The 20,546-nt window shown below is 38.1% G+C and overlaps 1 protein-coding gene across 1 annotated transcript in view; it reads right to left on the reverse strand.

Moving 5' to 3' along the window:
* SMPDL3A (sphingomyelin phosphodiesterase acid like 3A) overlaps positions 1 to 20,546 on the reverse strand; it is a 91,654-nt gene that overhangs the window by 46,632 nt on the left and 24,476 nt on the right. The window contains exon 2 of the mRNA XM_053710776.1: positions 8,451 to 8,664. Coding sequence (XP_053566751.1) covers positions 8,451 to 8,664 — 214 coding nt within the window. The remainder of the gene's footprint in view (positions 1 to 8,450; positions 8,665 to 20,546) is intronic.

Here is a 20,546-nt window from a genome sequence, read left to right on the forward strand (position 1 = left end):
GACCTCTACGTTTTCCAGAATAGACAACAAACAAAGAAGATGTTTGACGGAAATCTTTGGTCGCTTGCAAGTAAAACTTCAAAGCACGAACCACGTCCAAGTTGTGCAACAGACGCTCCTTCTTAGAGGAAGGATTAGGACACAGAGAAGGAACAACAATTTCCTGATTTATATTCCTATTAGTAACCACCTTAGGAAGGAATCCAGGTTTGGTACGCAAAACCACCTTATCAGCATGGAAAACAAAATAAGGCGAGTCGCATTGCAATGCAGATAGTTCAGAAACTCTTTGAGCCGAAGAGATAGAAACTAAAAACAGAACTTTCCAAGATAGAAGCTTAATATCTATGGAATGCATGGGTTCAAATGGAACCCCGTGAAGAACTTTAAGAACTAAATTCAAACTCCATGGCGGAGCAACAGGTTTAAACACAGGCTTGATTCTAACTAAAGCCTGACAGAACGACTGGAACATCTGCCAGACGCTTGTGCAGTAGAATTGATAAAGCAGATATCTGTCCCTTTAAGGAACTAGCTGATAGCCCCTTCTCCAATCCTTCTTGAAGAAAAGACAAAATCCTAGGAATCCTGATCTTACTCCATGAGTAGCCTTTGGATTTGCACCAATAGAGATATTTACGCCATATCTTATTATAAATTTTCCTGGTGACAGGCTTTCGAGCCTGAATCAAGGTATCTATGACCGACTCAGAGAACCCCTGCTTGGATAAAATCAAGCGTTCAATCTCCAAGCAGTCAGTCGCAGAGAAACTAGATTTGGACGCTGGAACGGACCTTGAATCAGAAGGTCCTGTCTCAATGGCAGAGTCCATGGTGGAAGAAATGACATGTCCACCAGGTCTGCATACCAAGTCCTGCGTGGCCATGCAGGTGCTATCAAAATCACTGAAGCTCTCTCCTGTTTGATTCTGGCAATCAAACGAGGAAGGAGAGGAAATGGTGGAAACACATAAGCCAAGTTGAATGACCAGGGTACTGCTAGAGCATCTATCAGTACTGCCTGAGGATCCCTTGACCTGGACCCGTAATAAGGAAGTTTGGCATTCTGACGAGACGCCATCAGATCCAGTTCTGGTGTGCCCCATTGCTGAATCAATTGTGCAAACACCTCCGGATGGAGTTCCCACTCCCCCGGATGAAAAGTCTGACGACTTAGAAAATCCGCTTCCCAGTTCTCCACTCCTGAGATATAGATTGCTGATAGATGGCAAGAGTGAGTCTCTGCCCATCAAATTATTTTGGTAACCTCTATCATCGCTAGAGAACTCTTTGTTCCTCCTTGATGATTGATATATGCTACAGTCATGATATTGTCCGACTGGAAACTTATGAATCTGGCCGAAGCCAGCTGAGGTCACGCCTGAAGCGCGTTGAATAATCGCTCTCAGTTCTAGAATATTTATCGGGAGGAGAGCCTCCTCCTGAGTCCACAAACCCTGTGCTTTCAGGGCATTCCAGAGTACACCCCAGCCCAATAGGCTGGCGTCTGTCATCACTATGACCCACACTGGCCTGCGGAAACACATTCCCTGGGACAGATGATCCTGTGACAACCACCAAAGAAGAGAGTCTCTGGTCTCTTGATCCAGATTTATCTGAGGAGATAAATCTGCATAATCCCCATTCCACTGTTTGAGCATGCATAGTTGCAGTGGTCTGAGATGCAAGCGAGCAAATGGAACTATGTCCATTGCCGCTACCATTAGTCCGATTACCTCCATACACTGAGCCACTGACGGCCGAGGAATGGAATGAAGAGCTCGGCAGGTGGTTAAAATCTTTGATTTCCTGACCTCTGTCAGAAAAATCTTCATGTCCACTGAATCTATCAGAGTTCCCAGGAATGGAACTCTTGTGAGAGGGATAAGTGAACTCTTTTTTATGTTCACCTTCCACCCATGAGATCTTAGAAAAGCCAACACGATGTCCGTGTGAGACTTGGCTAGCTGGTAAGTCGACGCCTGAATTAAGATGTCATCCAGATAAGGCGCCACTGCTATGCCACGTGGCCTTAGAACCACCCAAAGGGACCCTAGCACCTTTGTGAAAATTCTGGGAGCTGTGGCCAACCCGAAGGGAAGAGCCACAAACTGGTAATGCTTGTCCAGAAAGGCGAACCTGAGGAACTGGTGATGATCTTTGTGGATAGGAATGTGTAGATACTCATCCTTTAAGCCCACAGTGGTCATATATTGACCCTCCTGGATCATTGGCAAAATAGTCCGAATGGTCTCCATCTTGAAGGATGGGACTCTGAGGAATTTGTTTAGGATCTTGAGATCCAAAATTGGTCTGGTTTACAGACAATTGAGAAAGATGGAATCTCCCCCTTGGGGGAGAATCTTTGAACTCTAGAAGATACCCCTGGGTTACTATTTCTAAAGCCCAGGAGTCCTAAACATCTCTTGCCCAAGCCTGAGTGAACAGAGAATGTCTGCCCCCTACTAGATCCGTTCCTGGATCGGGGGCTACCCCTTCATGGTGTCTTGGTGGCAGCAGCGGGCTTCTTGGCCTGTTTACCCTTGTTCAAAGTCTGGTTAGGTCTCCAGACTGAATTGGATTGAGCAAAATTCCCCTCTTGCTTTGCGGCAGGGGAAGAGGTAGAGGGACCACCTTTGAAGTTCCGAAAGGAACGAAAATTATTTTGTTTGGTCCTCATCTTATTCGGCTTATCCCGAGGAAGGGCATGGCCTTTCCCTCCAGTGATGTCTGAAATGATCTCTTTCAGTTCAGGCCCGAATAGGGTCTTACCCTTGAAAGGGATGGCTAAAAGCTTAGCTTTTGATGACACATCAGCAGACCAGGACTTAAGCCATAACGCTCTAAAATGGCAAAACCTGAATTCTTCGCCGCTAATTTAGCCAATTGAAAAGCGGCATCAGTAATGAAAGAATTAGCTAGCTTGAGAGCCCTAATTCTATCCAGAATATCATCTAATGGGGTCTCAACCTGAAGAGCCTCTTCCAGAGCCTCGAACCAAAAGGACGCTGCAGTAGTTACAGGAACAATGCCCACTATAGGTTGGAGAAGAAAACCTTGGTGAACAAATATTTTCTTCAGAAGACCCTCTAATTTTTTATCCATAGGATCTTTGAAAGCACAACTGTCCTTGATAGGTATAGTTGTACGCTTAGCCAGGGTAGAAATAGCTCCCTCCACCTTAGGGACCATCTGCCACGAGTCCCGCACGGCATCAGATTTTCTTAAAAGTAGGAGGGGGAACGAACGGAATACCTGGTCTATCCCACTCTTTAGTAACAATTTCCGAAATCCTCTTAGGGACCAGAAAAACATCAGTGTAGGCAGGAACCTCTAGGAATCTGTCCATTTTACACAATTTCTCTGGAACTACAAAAGGGTCACAATCATCCAGAGTCGTTAAAACCTCCGTGAGCAATAAGCGGAGGTGTTCTAGTTTAAATTTAAAAGCCGTCATATCTGAATCTGTCTGAGGGAACATATTTCCTGAATCAGAAATCTCTCCCTCAGCCAGCAAATCCCTCACTTCAGAACATTGTGAGGGTACATAGGATATAGCTAATAAAGCGTCAGAGGGCTCAGCATTAGTTCTCACACCAGACCTACTGCGCTTCCCCTGCAACCCAGGCAGCTTAGATAAAACCTCTGTAAGGGTAGTATTCATAACTGCGGCCATATCTTGCAGGGTGAAAGAATTAGACGCACTAGAAGTACTTGGCGTCGCTTGTGCGGGCGTTAACGGTTGTGACACTTGGGGAGAATTAGATGGTAAAACCTGATTCTCTTCTGACTGAGAATCATCCTGCGACATACTTTTAGTAGCTAAAATATGTTCTTTACAATTTATTGACCTTTCAGTGCATGAGGGACACATTCTAAGTGGAGGTTCCACAATGGCTTCTAAACATATTGAACATTGACTTTCTTCAATGTCAGACATGTTGAACAGGCTAGTAATACAAACAAGCATGAAAACACTTTATTTAGTGAAAAAAATAACAATCTTAAAAAAACGGTACTGCGCCTTTAAGAGAAAAAAAAGCATACACGTTCTGCAAAACATTTTTTCAAAATTTTGTATGTAGACCCACTATAGGTAGTTAAGATTGCACCACAAACTTTTTTTTAACAATTAACCCCTTAATGTCCAAACCGGATTGAAAATAGGCCCTGATCCGGAAAAAGACCCCTCAGCACCTTGCCACAGCCCTGCTGTGGCCCTACCTGCCCTCAGGGATTGAAAGTGTGGGGTAAAAGCTTCAATTTGGCCCAAAACATACACCAGGGCCCTCAGGAGTTAGAGCTTGCTGCTTGCTGACAAACTAACTGCGCATCTGAGGCGCGAAAATAGGCCCCGCCCATCTCACTTGATGTTTCCTCAGCCTTAAAGAACTGCACCAGAGCGGTTATAACTAGTCATGTGGTTTCCAAGACCCTAAAGATAAGCCATGTGTGCCCTAATAAAATTGCCCAAAACGTTTATTGCCCACAAAAACGTTAAAGCACTCTCATCCAAAAAACGTTTGCACACAAACATTTTACATTCAGTGTCAACCATAATTGTAATTGGCCCCATATGCAAGCTAAGTAATGCCCTTCTTTTAGCTCTAGGATTACTGCTTACCCTTACCCTCTTGAGTATAATGTCAGCCTTTCTGAAATACACAGTCTCTCCAGAAAAAATATGACTGAACATACCTCGTTGCTATATAGCATGAAACCGTTCCTCACACTGAAGTTTCCTGTACTCCTCAGCCTCTGTGGGAACAGCAATGGACCTTAGTTATAAATGCTAAGATCATCATCCTCCAGGCAGCAGTCTTCATCCATCTGCTGCCTGAGAGTAAATAGTACAAACCGGTACCATTTAAAATAACAAACTCTTGCTTGAAGAAATTAAAAACTAATATTTTATCACCTCTTTCACTTTACCCTTCTTAGTACTTAGAGTAGGAAAAGAGAATGACTGGGGGTGGAGCTAAGGGAGGAGCTATATAGACAGCTCTGCTGTGGTGCTCTTTGCCACTTCCTGTAGGGAAGGATAATATCCCACAAGTAAAGGATGCATCCGTGGACTCGTCTTACCTTTATAGAAGAAATACAAACTTAGCTGTGAAATAAAAATAAAACCTAAGCTAGATACAATGTAACTATTAGTTATTTTGTAGCTAGCTTAGTGTTTATTTTACAGGTAAGTATTTAGTTTTAAACAGGAATTATTTAGCTTTTAATAGTAGGTTTTATTTAGATTTATTTTAATTGCATTAAAGTTAGTGGGGGTTAGGGTTAGACTTAGGGTTAGAGGTTAATAACTTTAGTATGGTGGCTGCGACATTGGGGGCGGAAGATTAGGGGTTAATAAGTATAATGTAGGTGGCGGCGAGGTCGGGGGCAGCAGATTAGGGGTTAAGAACAGTAATGTAGGTTGCGGCGATGTTAGGGACAGCAGATTAGGGGTTAATAATATTTAACTAGTGTTTGTGATGCGGGAGTGCGGCGGTTTAGGGGTTAATATGTTTATTATAGTGGCGGCGATGTCCGGAGCGGCAGATTAGGGGTTAATTTTATTATAGTGTTAGTGATGTGGGAGGGCCTCGGTTTATAGCTTAATAGGTAGTTTATGGTGCTAGTGTACTTTTTAACACTTTAGTTATGAGTTTTATGTTACAACGCCGTAACATAAAACTCATAACTACTGACTTTCAGTTTACGGTATGGATCTTGACGGTATAGGGTGTACCGCTCACTTTTTGGCCTCCCAGGCAGACACGTAATACTGGTGCTGTGGAAGTCCCATTGAAAAAGGACTTTTTAAAAGCTGCGGTAGTTACGTTGCGTTATGGCCAAAAAAGTGTGCAGTTCCCCTAAACCTGCAAGACTCGTAATACCAGCGGTAGTGAAAAAGAGCCTTAACGCTGCTTTTTCACTCATACCGCAAAACTCGTAATCTAGCCGTATGAGATTTATAGATTCTTCTGAAAGGGATAGTATTAAAAAAAGAGCATTTTATTTTCTCACAACATTTTAATGTTTAACAAAGTAACTTCTTAGATTATGTTTTTAAAGGCTACAAACCTTTAAAAGTCATGCACCCAGCAAGCTTCTCTACCACTCCAAATGAGTATTTAAAGGGAGAGTATACACCAAAAATGTTATTGTTTAAAACGATAGATAATCCCTGTATTTATTATTCCCCAGTTTTATCTAACCAACACTGTTATATTAATATACTTTTTATCTCTGTAATTAACTTGTATCTAAGCCTCTGCAGACTGCCCCCTTATATTAGATCTTATATTAGATAGGTGGCTTTCAGGGTTTAGAAATTAGCTTTTGTGCCTACCTAGGTTTAGCTTTCATCTAAGAATACAGAGAGAGCAAAGCAAATTTGATGATTAAAGTAAATTGGAAAGTTATTTAAAATGACATGCCCTATCTTAATCATGAAAGTTTAATTAGATTTTACTGCCCCTTTAAAGGGACATTAAACACTAAATACATGCTAGATAGAATGATGCATTCAAAGAAAAGATTAGTCCATGACTAACGTGTAGATGTATTTTTTAAAGTTTCATTAGTTGTTTAAAGTTTTAGTGTCTTTAAAACACTGGGAGCTGCCATGTTGTAACTTGTGTTAACTTCTCTGCTGTGGCCAATTAGGGTCAGTTATAAATAGGTCACTAGAGTGTGCAGCCAATGGCTGTGTGGTATATAACAGTGTTCTGCACTTCCATTTCTAATAGGAACTGAAAAGCTCACAATTTCAGAATGGAATTACAGGCAAAGAGGACAAAATAAATAATGAAAGTATATCGCAGAGTTGTTTTATTATATACAATTTATCATTTTATATTACCATCTCAAAGTGTTTAATGTCCCTTTAAGTATACGGCTGCTGAACCAATCAGAAGCAAGCATACTAATGAATGCCTCAATCACCAGACACATACTCATCGGGAGCAATATGGGTTTCTCCACCAACATGATTTTTGACTATGTCAAAGATTAGTTTAAAAATAAAATGCTCTAGCAAAGAAAAACATTTAAAGGGTCAGAAAAGTCAAAATTTTAAAACAATTTTCCAATTACTGGAAGCTAGAGGAATACATCTGGTCTAAGTTTACTCTTCAACAAAGGATATCCAGAAAACAAAATTTGATAAGAAAATTGATAAGTAAATTGGAAAGTTCAGAATCATGAAAGTTTAATTTTGACTTTACAGTTCCTATATATTATACAAACTCCAGTTTTATAAAAAAGTGACAGCACTACAAAAAACATGCAAACAAAAGTTTTATAACACTGAATCCCCTATTAAAAACATCACAGCAATGATTCAGGCACTGTTGCCCCTAGTCAAACAACAAGGACAACCATGCATGGGATGTTTTTAATGGAGGAATCACTGTAACAAATTATATTTGCATTTTGTAATTAGTGCTGTCACTTGTTCATAAAATGAACTCTGTAATACGGAGACCGTCCTTGTAAAGTGCACACTTACAACAATAGCAGTGAAAAAGAGTTGGTGCTGCATTCTTTCAATACATTGTTTGCTAGTGTGCCACTGTGTGCCAGTGAGGAACAAGTTATGGTTTGTCACTGTCCTGGGTTATAAAATCCAGATATTGAGACTCTAAAATACCAAAATAAAATATTTTAAACTTGTTTACCATGTTGCAAGATGTAAAACAGATTGGTAACATACCTTCAGCTTGCTTTTTATACTGGCTACTATTGTATTTATATATTAACTACTATTGTGGATTTATTTCATTATACTGAAAGAAATAAGAGTGAACACATTATTACAATTTTTGAATTACATTATTACAATTTTAAAATGTTGCAATTAATTTATTTTGCCCCTTGTAAATAGCTCTGAAATAAAGTCAGTGGTTGAGGAAAGATTGTCCATTGAATAATAATTGCAGCAAACAAGATATCAAAGGGACAGTCTAGTCAAAATAAAACGTTCATTATTCAGATAGGGCATGCAATTTTAAACAACTTTCCAATTTACTATCATTAAATCAAGTCAGAATTGATTGGCTAAAATGCATGTCTGTAAAAAGAACTTAGACAGTCTGCAGAGGCTTAGATACAAGGTAATCACAGAGGTAAAAAGTATATTAATATAACTGTGTTGGTTATGCAAAACTGGAGAATGGGTAATAAAAGGGATTATCTATCTTGTTAAACAATAAAACAATTCAAGTAGACTGTCCTTTTAATGTATTCATACATATTTCACACTAAGGGCCAGATTACAAGTGGAGCGCTAACTTTAATTAGCGTGCACTGGTATTACTAAATTGAGCGCAAATATCACTTTTGCGGTAATCTGGCCGTAAACTGGTGGGTTAATTTATTGGAAGACTACAGATAAAAGAAATGATTTTATGTCTCCTTAGATAAACGCTATATCTGATGTTTTCAGTAGCACTTACCCAGTCCATATCATGAAGTCAACTTTTTGTGGGGAATCCCTTATGTACTCAATTGCTGATAATATGAGCTGGTAAGGTGAATCACAAAGAAAATCTCCAAATATTCCAGGACTTGAGGCATTAGCCCCTTTAGAGGATAAGCAAACTTTGGTGCGATCTTCAGTAATATGATAAGAAAAATCCAAATGTAAATCAGAAATGTGCCAGAACTGACCTGTAAAAATACAATGCAAAGATAAATGCATAATGTCACCATTTTATCTTTTAACCTGTAAGAGCATCAGTGATATTTTCATTAACCCCTTAGTGACCAGAGCACTTTTCCATTTTCTGTCCGTTTGGGACCAAGGCTATTTTTACATTTCTGCAGTGTTTGTGTTTAGCTGAAATTTTCCTCTTACTCATTTACTGTACCCACACATATTATATACCGTTTTTCTCGCCATTAAATGGACTTTCTAAAAATACCATTATTTTCATCATATCTTATCATTTACTATAAAAAAAATTATAAAATATGAGGAAAAATGGAAAAAAACACACTTTTTCTAACTTTGAACCCCAAAATCTGTTACATATCTACAACCACCAAAAAACACCCATGCTAAATAGTTTCTAAATTTTGTCCTGAGTTTAGAAATACCCAATGTTTACATCTTCTTTGCTTTTTTTGTAACTTATAGGGCCATAAATACAAGTAGCACTTTGCTATTTTCAAAACATATTTTTTTCAAAATTAGCGCTAGTTACATTGGGACACTGATATCTTTCAGGAATCCCTGAATATCCATTGACATATATATATTTTTTTTTAGAAGACATCCCAAAGTATTGATCTAGGCCCATTTTGGTATATTTCATGCCACCATTTCACCGCCAAATGCGATCAAATACAAAAAATTGTTCACTTTTTCACAAATTTTTTCACAAACTTTCAGTTTCTCACTGAAATTATTTACAAACTGCTTGTGCAATTATGGCATAAATGGTTGTAAATTCTTCTCTGGGATCCCCTTTGTTCAGAAATAGCAGACATATATGGCTTTGGCATTGCTTTTTGGTAATTAGAAGGCCGCTAAATGCCACTGCACACCACAAGTGTATTATGCCCAGCAGTGAAGGGGTTAATTAGGGAGCATGTAAGGAGCTTTTTGGGGTATTTTTAGCTTTAGTGTAGTGTAGTAGACAACCCCAAGTATTGATCTAGGCCCATTTTGGTATATTTCATGCCACCATTTCACCGCCAAATGCGATCAAATTAAAAAAAACATTACATTTTTCACAATTTTAGGTTTGTCACTGAAATCATTTACAAACAGCTTGTGCAATTATGGCACAAATGGTTGTAAATGCTTCTCTGGGATCCCCTTTGTTCAGAAATAGCAGACATATATGACTTTGGCGTTGCTTTTTGGTAATTAGAATGCTGCTAAATGGCGCTGCGCATCACACGTGTATTATGGCTAGCAGTGAAGGGGTTAATTAGGTAGCTTGTAGGGAGCTTGCAGGGTTAATTTTAGCTTTAGTGTAGAGATCAGCCTCCCACCTGAAACATCAGACCCCCTGATCCCTCCCAAACATCTCTCTTCCCTCCCCTACCCCACAAATGTCCCCGCCATCTTAAGTACTGGCAGAAACTCTGCCAGTAGTAAAATAAAAGGAAAATTTGTGCATTTTTGTGCATTTTGTTTTAGCATATTTACATATGCTTCTGTGTAGGATCCCCCTTAGCCCCCAACCTCACTGATCCCCCACCCAACAGCTCTCTAACCCTCCCCCTCTGACTTAATGTGCGCCATCTTGGGTACTGGCAGCTGTCTGCCAGTACCCATTTTAGTGAAAATATGTGTTTTTATTAAAAAAAATTCCTTTTTCTGTAGTGTAGCTTCCCCCCCCCCAATACCAACCCCCCACCCCTTCCAGATCGCTTAAATGCTTTTTTTTTTAAATGTTTATTTCATTTTTTAATACACTTTACTCTTTACTTTTTTTCTGTAGTGTAGCGGTTCCCACCCGCTCCCGCCCCGTGCACGCGCCCGCCCGCCACCCACCGTGCACGCGCGCGCGCCCGTGCGCGCCCCCGAAGGCTCCGCCCCCGATCCCGCCCCCCTCCACCTTCCAGATCACACCGATGGCCGCCCACCCGCCTCCCAAGTCGGCTCCCACCCACCAACGATACCGGCCATCGATGTCCGGTGCAGAGAGGGCCACAGAGTGGCTCTCTCTGCATCGGATGGCCAGAAAGTGTTATTGCAGGATGCCTCGATGTCGAGGCATCACTGCAATAACCGGAAAGCAGCTGGAAGCGAGCAGGATCGCTTCCAGCTGCTTTCCAGACTGAGAACGTGCAGGGTACGTCCTCAGGCGTTAACTGCCTTTTTTTAGAGGACGTACCCTGCACGTCCTCGGTCATTAAGGGGTTAAACAAAATGCCGACTTGAAAATATAAATTCTAGAAATCTGAAATTTGGCGTATATAGTTCCATCATTTGATTCTTTGGATTTATTTTCTATTTTACTATTGGACAAAATATATTACAGGTATATGCATCAGCATTTTTTTAAAGGGACAGTATACATCAATTTTCATATAACTGCATGTAACAGACACTACTATACAGAAGAATATGCACAGATACCGATTTCAAAATCCAGTATAAAACTTTAAAAAAACGTATTTAGCGATCGATTTATCAATTTGCGGCAGACAGGGTCATACATACGCGCTCGCTGGCGGAATTCAGCATTGCACACTAGCGCTATTTTGCACTCACATGCAATCCTGCCGCCCCTGCACAGCCAATAACGCGCGGGCTGGAGCTGTCAATCTTCCCGGTCGGACAAGACAGGGGAGATTGAAATTTACCTAAGAAATGGTGAAAGGTTAGGACTGAGAACCTGCAGTCGTAGGGGGCCGAAAGGCTTGCGAAGGCTTTGATAAATCGACCCCTTAGAAACTCCCAATTTAGCACTGTTGAAAATTTTAGGCTGGGACACCCACTGAAAGGATCTGGAAAGCAAAAAGAGCAGGTACTCTCCCCCCTCCCCTGCATATGAAAAGACTCTTTACACAAACAGGTGCAAGCTGGGGTAGGTAGCCCAACCTGTATGGGCTATATAAATGGATCATCTACAAAACATTTATGCAAAGAAATATCTAGTGTACAATGTCCCTTTAATTCACTGTTATGTCTAGGACTTTAATGGGTACACTGCCCGGCAAATTTTACTGACCACATGGCTAAAATGTAAGCCAATATGAAGCTAAAATAAGCTATTAAAACGTTTTCAATGTTTTATTGCACAAATTATCATTAAATACATTTATTTTAAATTATGCAGTTAATTTGTGCTTTGGATAGCTGAAAAAATGTTTACAGGTAAATTCCGTGATAAGCTAAATATTACTGTAAATTTAAAACTCACATAATAGCTTACAAATACGATTATTTGACTTTTCCATACTATCATCAACCATTATTCTGGGAAGTATCATGATTTAAGTGAAGCTTGATAGGCAGAAAGAAAAAAAAAAGGAAGTAAATATGAAAGCTGAAAGAGATCATATGATTTTCAGACGTATAAAAAAAAAAGTTTTTTGTTTGCAAAACAAATAATTTCAAACTAATTTTGTTTGAAATGCATTCACTAACCAAACAAATTAATGAACTAAAACAAAATTCGTTTATTTAGAGTCTCCATTTAATAGATAGGGGAAATTAAATTAATTTACTTCTGTACTAGCTCATTAGATAGTAAACCCAAAAACTTTTTAACCCCTTAATGACCGCAACATACCCTGTACGTCGCTGGTCATTAAGGGATTGTTTGTTTATAATAGTGCGGGTCTTGCCACGAGCAGCAAGACCGCGCTATTACACCCTCCCTAAAAATAGTGCGACCTCACCGCTGACGGGAAGACTGCACTATGAAAAACGCAACCCCCATAGAAAGACCATCGACTTACAGGTTTCGTCTCTGGTCATTAAAGGATTAAATCATCTTAAAAACTTCATAATATATATTAAATATTTCAAATAAGTACCTGTTAAACATTTTCACTCATTTTCTCTTTATTCCTCATTAAAAAAACTTTATTTCGCCAAACCCACTTTTATCTTATTATGTGGGCCCCAAAATGATATTCTAACTAGGAAGAATCCTCATAGAGACCTGCATGCGCATATAATGATTCTAATAGTAACACAAGCGCATCTTGGCCCCTCAGTCCTAGCTACTGCGGAACGTCACTATACAGGCACGGGAAGCAGGGCGGACTTCATCATAGTGACGTTGACGTTTGTGGGAGTCACGCATCAGAACGCTGAAGCATAGGGAATCATCTGTGCTACTTTGCTTGAGGTAAGTATAATAAATACCCCTAGGCAAACAAGCAAGTTAACTCCTAGGCCACTGGTTTTCAAACCTGTCACCAGGCCTCCCTAACAGGCGACATTTTGAGAATATCTGAATTGAGCATAAATGAAATAATCTGCTGATGCTCTAATCCAAGGTAATCCGGAAAACCTGGCCTGTTGGGGAGGCCTGAAGACAGGTTTGAAAACCAGTGCCCTAGAGGACTAATGAACAACTTGCTCGTTAGTCTTGGGCACTGATCTTCAAACCTGTCTTCAGGCCTTTATAACAGGCCACATTTTGAGGATATCTTAACTGGAGCACAGGTGAAATAATCATCTGATTAGTAAACAGTTGTCTGGCTTATAAGAAGAAAAAAAAAAACACAACATTCTTGTTTTTCTAGGGAGTTAAAAAAAATTACTTCTTTTTACTAAGATCAAATCAACTTGCTCGTTAGCCTAGTTGTACTTATTATACTTACCTTGACCAAAGTAACATATAAGCCCCTAATTCTACAACATTATTTGTAGCTTTGTTATACAATGTTGCAAAACACTGCTGCCATAGAATACTAAAGACACGTGCACACTCATGAGCTCTTATGAGCCTACCATGTATTACTCTTCAATAAAAAGATACCAAGGGAACAAAGCAAATTTGATGACAGACGTAAATTGGAAAGTGGATTAAAATTGCATGCTTTCTGGATCATAAAAGTTAAATTTTGACTTTACTGTCTCTTTAACTCTTTACAGAACAATTATTTTATTTTCTAGGGAAAATTGTAAAAATTGTCATATTTTTTCCTATCCTAATTTGAATGGTCATTATAGTGGGAAAATGACATGCTCTAATTTGTTCGACCATGCAATTTTACTGCTAGCAACCCTGCAAAGCTATGTGTTTAACCCTTAGAATTGTTTAAACCTATAAAAGTACCACTGATAACGATCGGAAACTGCCAGTCACACAGCTGGGTCATGCGACTACCGCTGCTGATTGGGTCAGAGATCGTTTCCACTCAGGACCAGCAGTGTTCAATGGCTCCTGAACAGTACTTTAACTATGTATGTAACCCCTTTGTTGGAGTTAAACACATAGCACTACAAAGTCGCTAGTGTTAGAGAATGTGATTTTTACATTATTATGGCGCTTTAAGAGGTTTGTTGTTTTTTGTTTTGTTTTTAACAAATTCTGTTTGTTAAATTATTTTAAACAAAAAGGGAATTAAAATGTCTTATATTTTAAAGGATTCATTTAATTTGTAATAATAAACAAGGGTGACCCTTCCTAAACAAATGTTTTTTGCTTTTTGGTTATTAACTGAGAACCTTAAATTTTTTAATTGAATTAAAAAAGAATTTTAAGTATAGATGCAACAACTGTAGAGCCAAATGGCTATGATCCTAGCCTGACAGGTTTACTACCTGTGAATCTTGTCCATCCAAACAATGATAAATCTGCCCCTAAATATGGCTTCAGCATTGGGTGAGAAATAACTCAGCAGTGAAAGGGTTAAGCATGTTATTCAGAGGAGTAGAAAAAGGCAAAACTTTCAATAGCATGTTCAACAAGCAAAATCGGGAACAACTAATGACTGAACATTATAACATTGTTTGTTAAAGTGATAGTAATGTTTAAAAGGACAGTCTGCTCCACAATTTTTTCTTTTTTTAAAAGATAGATAATCCCTTTATTACCCATTCCCCAGTTTTGCAGAACCAACACAGTTATATTATTAAACTTTTACCTCTGTGATTACCTTGTATCTAAGCCTCTGCAAACTGCCCCCTTATTTCAGTTCTATTGACAGACTTGCATTTAGCCAATCAGTGCCCTCTCATTTGTAACTCCATGAGCGTGGTCACAATGTTATTTGTATGGCACACATGAAATAACGCCCTCTAGCTGTGGAAAAACTGGCAAATGCATTGAAATAAGGGGCAGCCTTCAAGGGCTTAGAAATTAGCATATGAGCATACTTAGGTTTAGCTTTCAATAAAGAATACCAAGAGAACAAAGAAAATTTGATGAAAATTTTAATTGGAAAGTTGTTTAAAATTGCATTCCCTATCTGAATCATGAAAGTTTAATTTTGACTAGACTGTCCCTTTAATGATTTATTTCATTAAACTTCACAATCACTTTAACATAATTAAACATTTTGGAGGTATTCAGTTTTTATTTCCGTGCCTCTTGAATGTAAATGAAAGATTCTTTATTACATCAGGTTATACTGAGTAAATCTTCCAGAAATAAACCATATCCCAAAATAAAGCTTTATAATTAGCTGCTATTCAACTGACTCATTCTGTTGACTTAATAAACAAACAATCTGTTTTTCAGACTCACAGCAAACAAATTAATCACCCGAATACATAATTACCTACTTTTTATTTGATCTGTTAATTTGCTCATTTCTTTCTACTAAATTTACAATCATTTTCCAAAGGGAATTTTAAATAACTATCTGATATACTAGAATTATTGGCTATTTCTACTTATTAAATGGGTTACATCAAAGTATTTATTATAGAATCATATAAGCAATTATGCAGTATTGCAAATTATCTGTTTACAAGATAAGTGCTACAAAAGCATTTAAAATTGTAATTTTCAGCAAAATTTGCAGACACCCTTTAACCCTTGCTGAGCAGTTAAGAAAAAAAAAAAATCATATATATTTAGAAATGTATAATATGCCCAAATAGGTAACCTCTAAATGGATATATGCCCCCTGTTACTATTAAAGGGACACAAAACTTTTAAAATTCAGATAGATCAGGTAGTTTTAAGACACTTAACATAATTAAATTCTTTCATTATTCAGATAAAGCATGCAATTTTAAGCAACTTTCTAATTTACTCGTCTTATAATTTTTTCTTCGTTTTCTTGGTATTTTTATTTGAAAAAGAAGGGATGTAAGCTTAGGAGCCAGACTATTTTTGGTTTAGCAATAAGGAAGAAAAGGCACTACTCTGTTGTATTAGAGGGAACACTATCCAAATAATATGTTGGTTATATCTGTATAAGTGTATTGGTGCTTAGTATCAAAACAGAACTTTATTTACATTTTCAACATAGAAGTTGACTTGGATACTATAATAGCACTCTTCCCTCGATTGCAGAGTCGACACATGTATGGGTATGAGAATTTTAAAATCAAACTTTATTATGACCTTTAAAATGGGTTACAATTGCAGTAAGACATTCTAAACTTTATATGCAATATAAAGTACAAGTATTACCGTAATATTAGGTCACATACAGTATGTTAGAACATTTGTTAATTCAAACCCTATATAAAGGTATCTCTGTGCACTGAATTGTATTGATTGACTGACAAATCGTCAAATATACCAATAGTGTTGATTGATTATAGCGTGTACATATGTTTATTGGTGGTTTACCGTGATTAGGGTAGATTGATGTTAAGGATAGTAGCACCGCAGAGATTCACAATATAATAAGGATATCAGTTGCTTATATAATGTGCCAGATGTAGAAATGTGGTGTACTATGCCTAGAGCGATGATATACTAATCGTATTTGATTGCACTTAAATCTCTAAAAAATAGTTTCTACTCTTGGGCTTGTGACCATACACATAATGGCTACCAGTTATTGTATTCAAAGCATAACCTTGTAAGTGTGATCAGAGTGCTGAATTGTATGTTACCTTAGTATTATCTTATAGTTGTTTATTGAGCAGTGGTGGATATTCACATCTATATTTATTTAACAAAATGAATCTATTGTGGTTTTGCAACATAGTAACTGTATTCCTTCAATAAGTAATCATTGTTGCACACAGTATTAGGTTCATTCTTGAACTTGCAGCCATACAGATAATACACTATGAATTTGTGTACTGTTATTAATATAGACGCAACTTTATTATTAAGGCTCCCTTGCAGGTCACACTAGTAACATTGCCAAGTATCTACTAAACAGTGACTAATGTTTAAAAATGATAGGAATAGCTAACTGAATCAGAGTGTGTCACATATAGTTATATTACTTAGCGTTTGAATACTTATGAGTTGGAAGTCTCTGCACAGTAAACTAAAGCGTCTATATGGATGGAGTAGGTCTACAAACAACCTACTGAATCGATATGCCAGTTATTTGTAGCTTGAAATACTACTGGGTCACAATTGTTTAAGCTCACTTGCAGGTCGCACAAATAATATCTACTGAATCAATATGCCTGTTATTTGCGGTTTGAAATGTTTCGTTATGTATGGCTTTATACTAAAATTACTCAAAATATAGTATTTATTTTCTTTGCCAAATATTATTGCAGTTGGCACTCTATATTAGCAAAGACTTGTAGTAGCAAATGGATGTTCACTGTGAGTCCCAATCGGGTTTGACCACATAATCTAATGGTTCAGTATTAAGGACTGAGCATTGCAGAGTCCTATTCTACATATCCATATCCTATTCGAGGCTAACCTCAAATTGTAACGGTAATATTATATGAGTAATTTTAGAAAAGTTTAGGCTATCGCTGACTGGTTAAAATACAGGATTCCCTTCCTGTTTGCTCATTAACATGTTTCGCCAGCAAGGGCTTTTTCAAAAACAACTATAAGACAATACTAAGGTAACATACAATTCAGCACTCTGATCACACTTACAAGGTTATGCTTTGAATACAATAACTGGTAGCCATTATGTGTATGGCCACAAGCCCAAGAGTAGAAACTATTTTTTAGAGATTTAAGTGCAATCAAATACGATTAGTATATCATCGTTCTAGGCATAGTACACCACATTTCTAGATCTGGAACAACATATAAGCAACTGATATCCTTATTATATTGTGAATCTCTGCGGTGCTACTATCCTTAACATCAATCTACCCTAATCACGGTAAACCACCAATAAACATATGTACATCAATCAACACTATTGGTATATTTGACAATTTGTCAGTCAATCAATAAAATTCAGTGCACAGAGATACCTTTATATAGTGTTTGAATTAACAAATGTACTAACATATGTGACCTAATATTACGGTAATACTTGTACTTTATATTGCATATAAAGTTTAGACTATCTTGCTGCAAATGTTTTTAAATCGATTGTAACCCATTTTAAAGGTCATCATAAAGTTTGATTTTAAAATTCTCATACTCATACATGTGTGGACTCTCCAATCGAGGGAAGAGTGCTATAATAGTATCCTTGTCAACTTCTATGTTGAAAATGTAAATAAAACATTTTTGGTTTAGCATCTGGGTAGCGCTTATGGTTGCCACCTGCCTGGTATCACCGGGACAGCCCCGGAATCAGGAGGAATGTCCCGTGTCATCCTCTAAATGTCCCGCAGTCAGACTCCTCCTACAGCCACCTGGCAGCTGGCCTGTATCTTTCCAGTAAAACTATTGTGAATCGTGATCCAGCATAAAAAAGTTTACATATGCGCTGCGCCTCTTTTACACACTGCACTAGACCTGTGAACCCGAGTGGTGTGGCATGCACGCTGTGCTGATTAGTGATGTTGCTCGTAGCGCCTCATCTGACAGGAAGTGTTCCTGTACTTCTCCAGTTTGAGCTTTGCACCGCAGATTGCGTGTGAACTATGTGTAGGAGCGGTGTGCAGAAGGAGTATCCTGAGCGTGTGAGAGTGGGGCAAGGTGCGAGCGGGCTGCCTGTGGTGTTGTCATTGTCATACTGTTATAAACTCACCACACAGCGGCTATGTATAATGATACTGTCACTATATTGTTATAAACATAACATGCATTCAGCTCAGTTGCAGCTTAACACACAAGTCCAGTGTAGATTGATTCATGTATTCCTACATTATTTTTCTTTTATATTTAAAAAAATGATGGAGTTATCAGGATATCTTTAACATTTATATTTTAACACATTGATGAGGGTTTTCTGTCATATAAAGGGTGCATTAACATGCTTTATTGTTAAAGGGACATAATACTCATATGCGAAATCACTTGAAACTGATGCTGTATAACTGTAAAAAGCTGACAGGAAAATATCACCTGAGCATCTCTATGTAAAAAAGGGAGATATTTTACCTCACAATTTCCTCAGCTCAGCAGAGTAAGTTCTGTGTAAAAAGTTATACTCAGCTGCTCCCAGCTGCAGGTAAAAAAAAAATAAAAAAATGAAGAAATGAACAGCAGCCAATCAGCATCAGCAGTGCTGAGGTCATGAACTCTTACTGTGATCTCATGAGATTTGACTTAACTTTCATGAGATTTCATAGTAAGCTTCCTTTACCTGATTGGTGAAATAATATGAGAGTTCACGAGGCTCATCCCCTAAGCTGTCCTAGGACAGACACACTAAAATGCTGCTTAGAAATCCTTTACAATGGGAGGTGGCTACTGAGGAACTTTTGAGGTAAAATATCTCTTTTTACATAGAGATGTTCAGGTGATATTTTCTAGTCAGCTTTTTACAGCTATGCTGCATCACTTTCAAGTGTTTAAACATTTGGGTATTATGGCCCTTTAAATCTAACCTTCAATATGCAGATTATTAAGGAAAAATAACCAGCTATTTGTATCATGTAAATAATTGCTAATAATTATAGCAATACCCATGAGAGTAATATTACTGCAAGAAAACTTGAAAGCAAAACCTGTTTATCATGCTAAAGGAATTTAAAAACTTAGATGACTGTATACATCTGGTTCTGCGAACCAGCATTAACAATTCTTCAAAGCTGCCTGTATAATTATAATAAATATCTTTACAACTGTAATTTCAAATTGATTCTTATTGTCTATGACCTTGAAAACAAAGTCAAGAGAAAGCCTTGAAAACTTTAATTATTTTTTTATTTGTGAGGAGGGGATACATCATTGTATTATTCAAATGATAACTATGCAAAGCAAATATCTATTTTATGTGTTAAATAATAATATATAATATAATACAGAAAAAGAAAAAAAAAAATTGTGTTTAGTATCCCTTTAAGGCCCCGTGATTTCATAATGAATTTGAGGCCACGAGAATCCAGCCCCAAGCCACACCCTCTCCACGCCCACTTAAAAAGTGTCCAGGAATTTTCTGGGCAAAAGGTGGCAACCCTAGTAGCGCTTGCTGATCCTATGCTTACATTCCTGCTTTTTGAAAAAAAAGATAGCAAGAGAATGAAGAACAATTTATAATAGGAGTAAATTAGAAAGTTGCTCTGTCTGAATCATAAAAGAGAAAAAACATCTGCCAGACGTTTGTGTAAAAGAATAGACAAAGCAGATATTTGTCTCTTTAAGGAACTAGCTGATAATCCCTTCTCCAATCCTTCTTGGAGAAAAGACAAAATTCTAGGAATCCTAATCTTACTCCATGAGTAACCCTTGGATTCACACCAACAAAGATATTTGTGGCAAATCTTATGATAGATTTTCCTGGTGACAGGCTTTCTAGCCTGAATCAGGGTATCAATGACCGACTCAGAGAAACCGCGCTTTGATAGAATCAGGTGTTTAATCTCCAAGCAGTCAGACGCATAGAAATTAGATTTGGATGCTTGAACGGACCTTGGATTAGAAGGTCCTGCCTCATTGGCAGAGTCCACGGTGGAACAGATGACATGTCCACCAGGTCTGCATACCAAGTCCTGCGTGGCCACGAGGCCGCTATCAGAATCACCAAAGCTCTCTCCTGCTTGATTCTGGCAACCAGACGTGGGAGGAGAGGAAACAGTGGAAATACATAAGCCAGATTGAAGGACCAGGGCACTGCTAGAG

This window comes from Bombina bombina, chromosome 4 (genome assembly GCF_027579735.1).
Source record: "Bombina bombina isolate aBomBom1 chromosome 4, aBomBom1.pri, whole genome shotgun sequence".
NCBI lineage: Eukaryota > Metazoa > Chordata > Amphibia > Anura > Bombinatoridae > Bombina > Bombina bombina.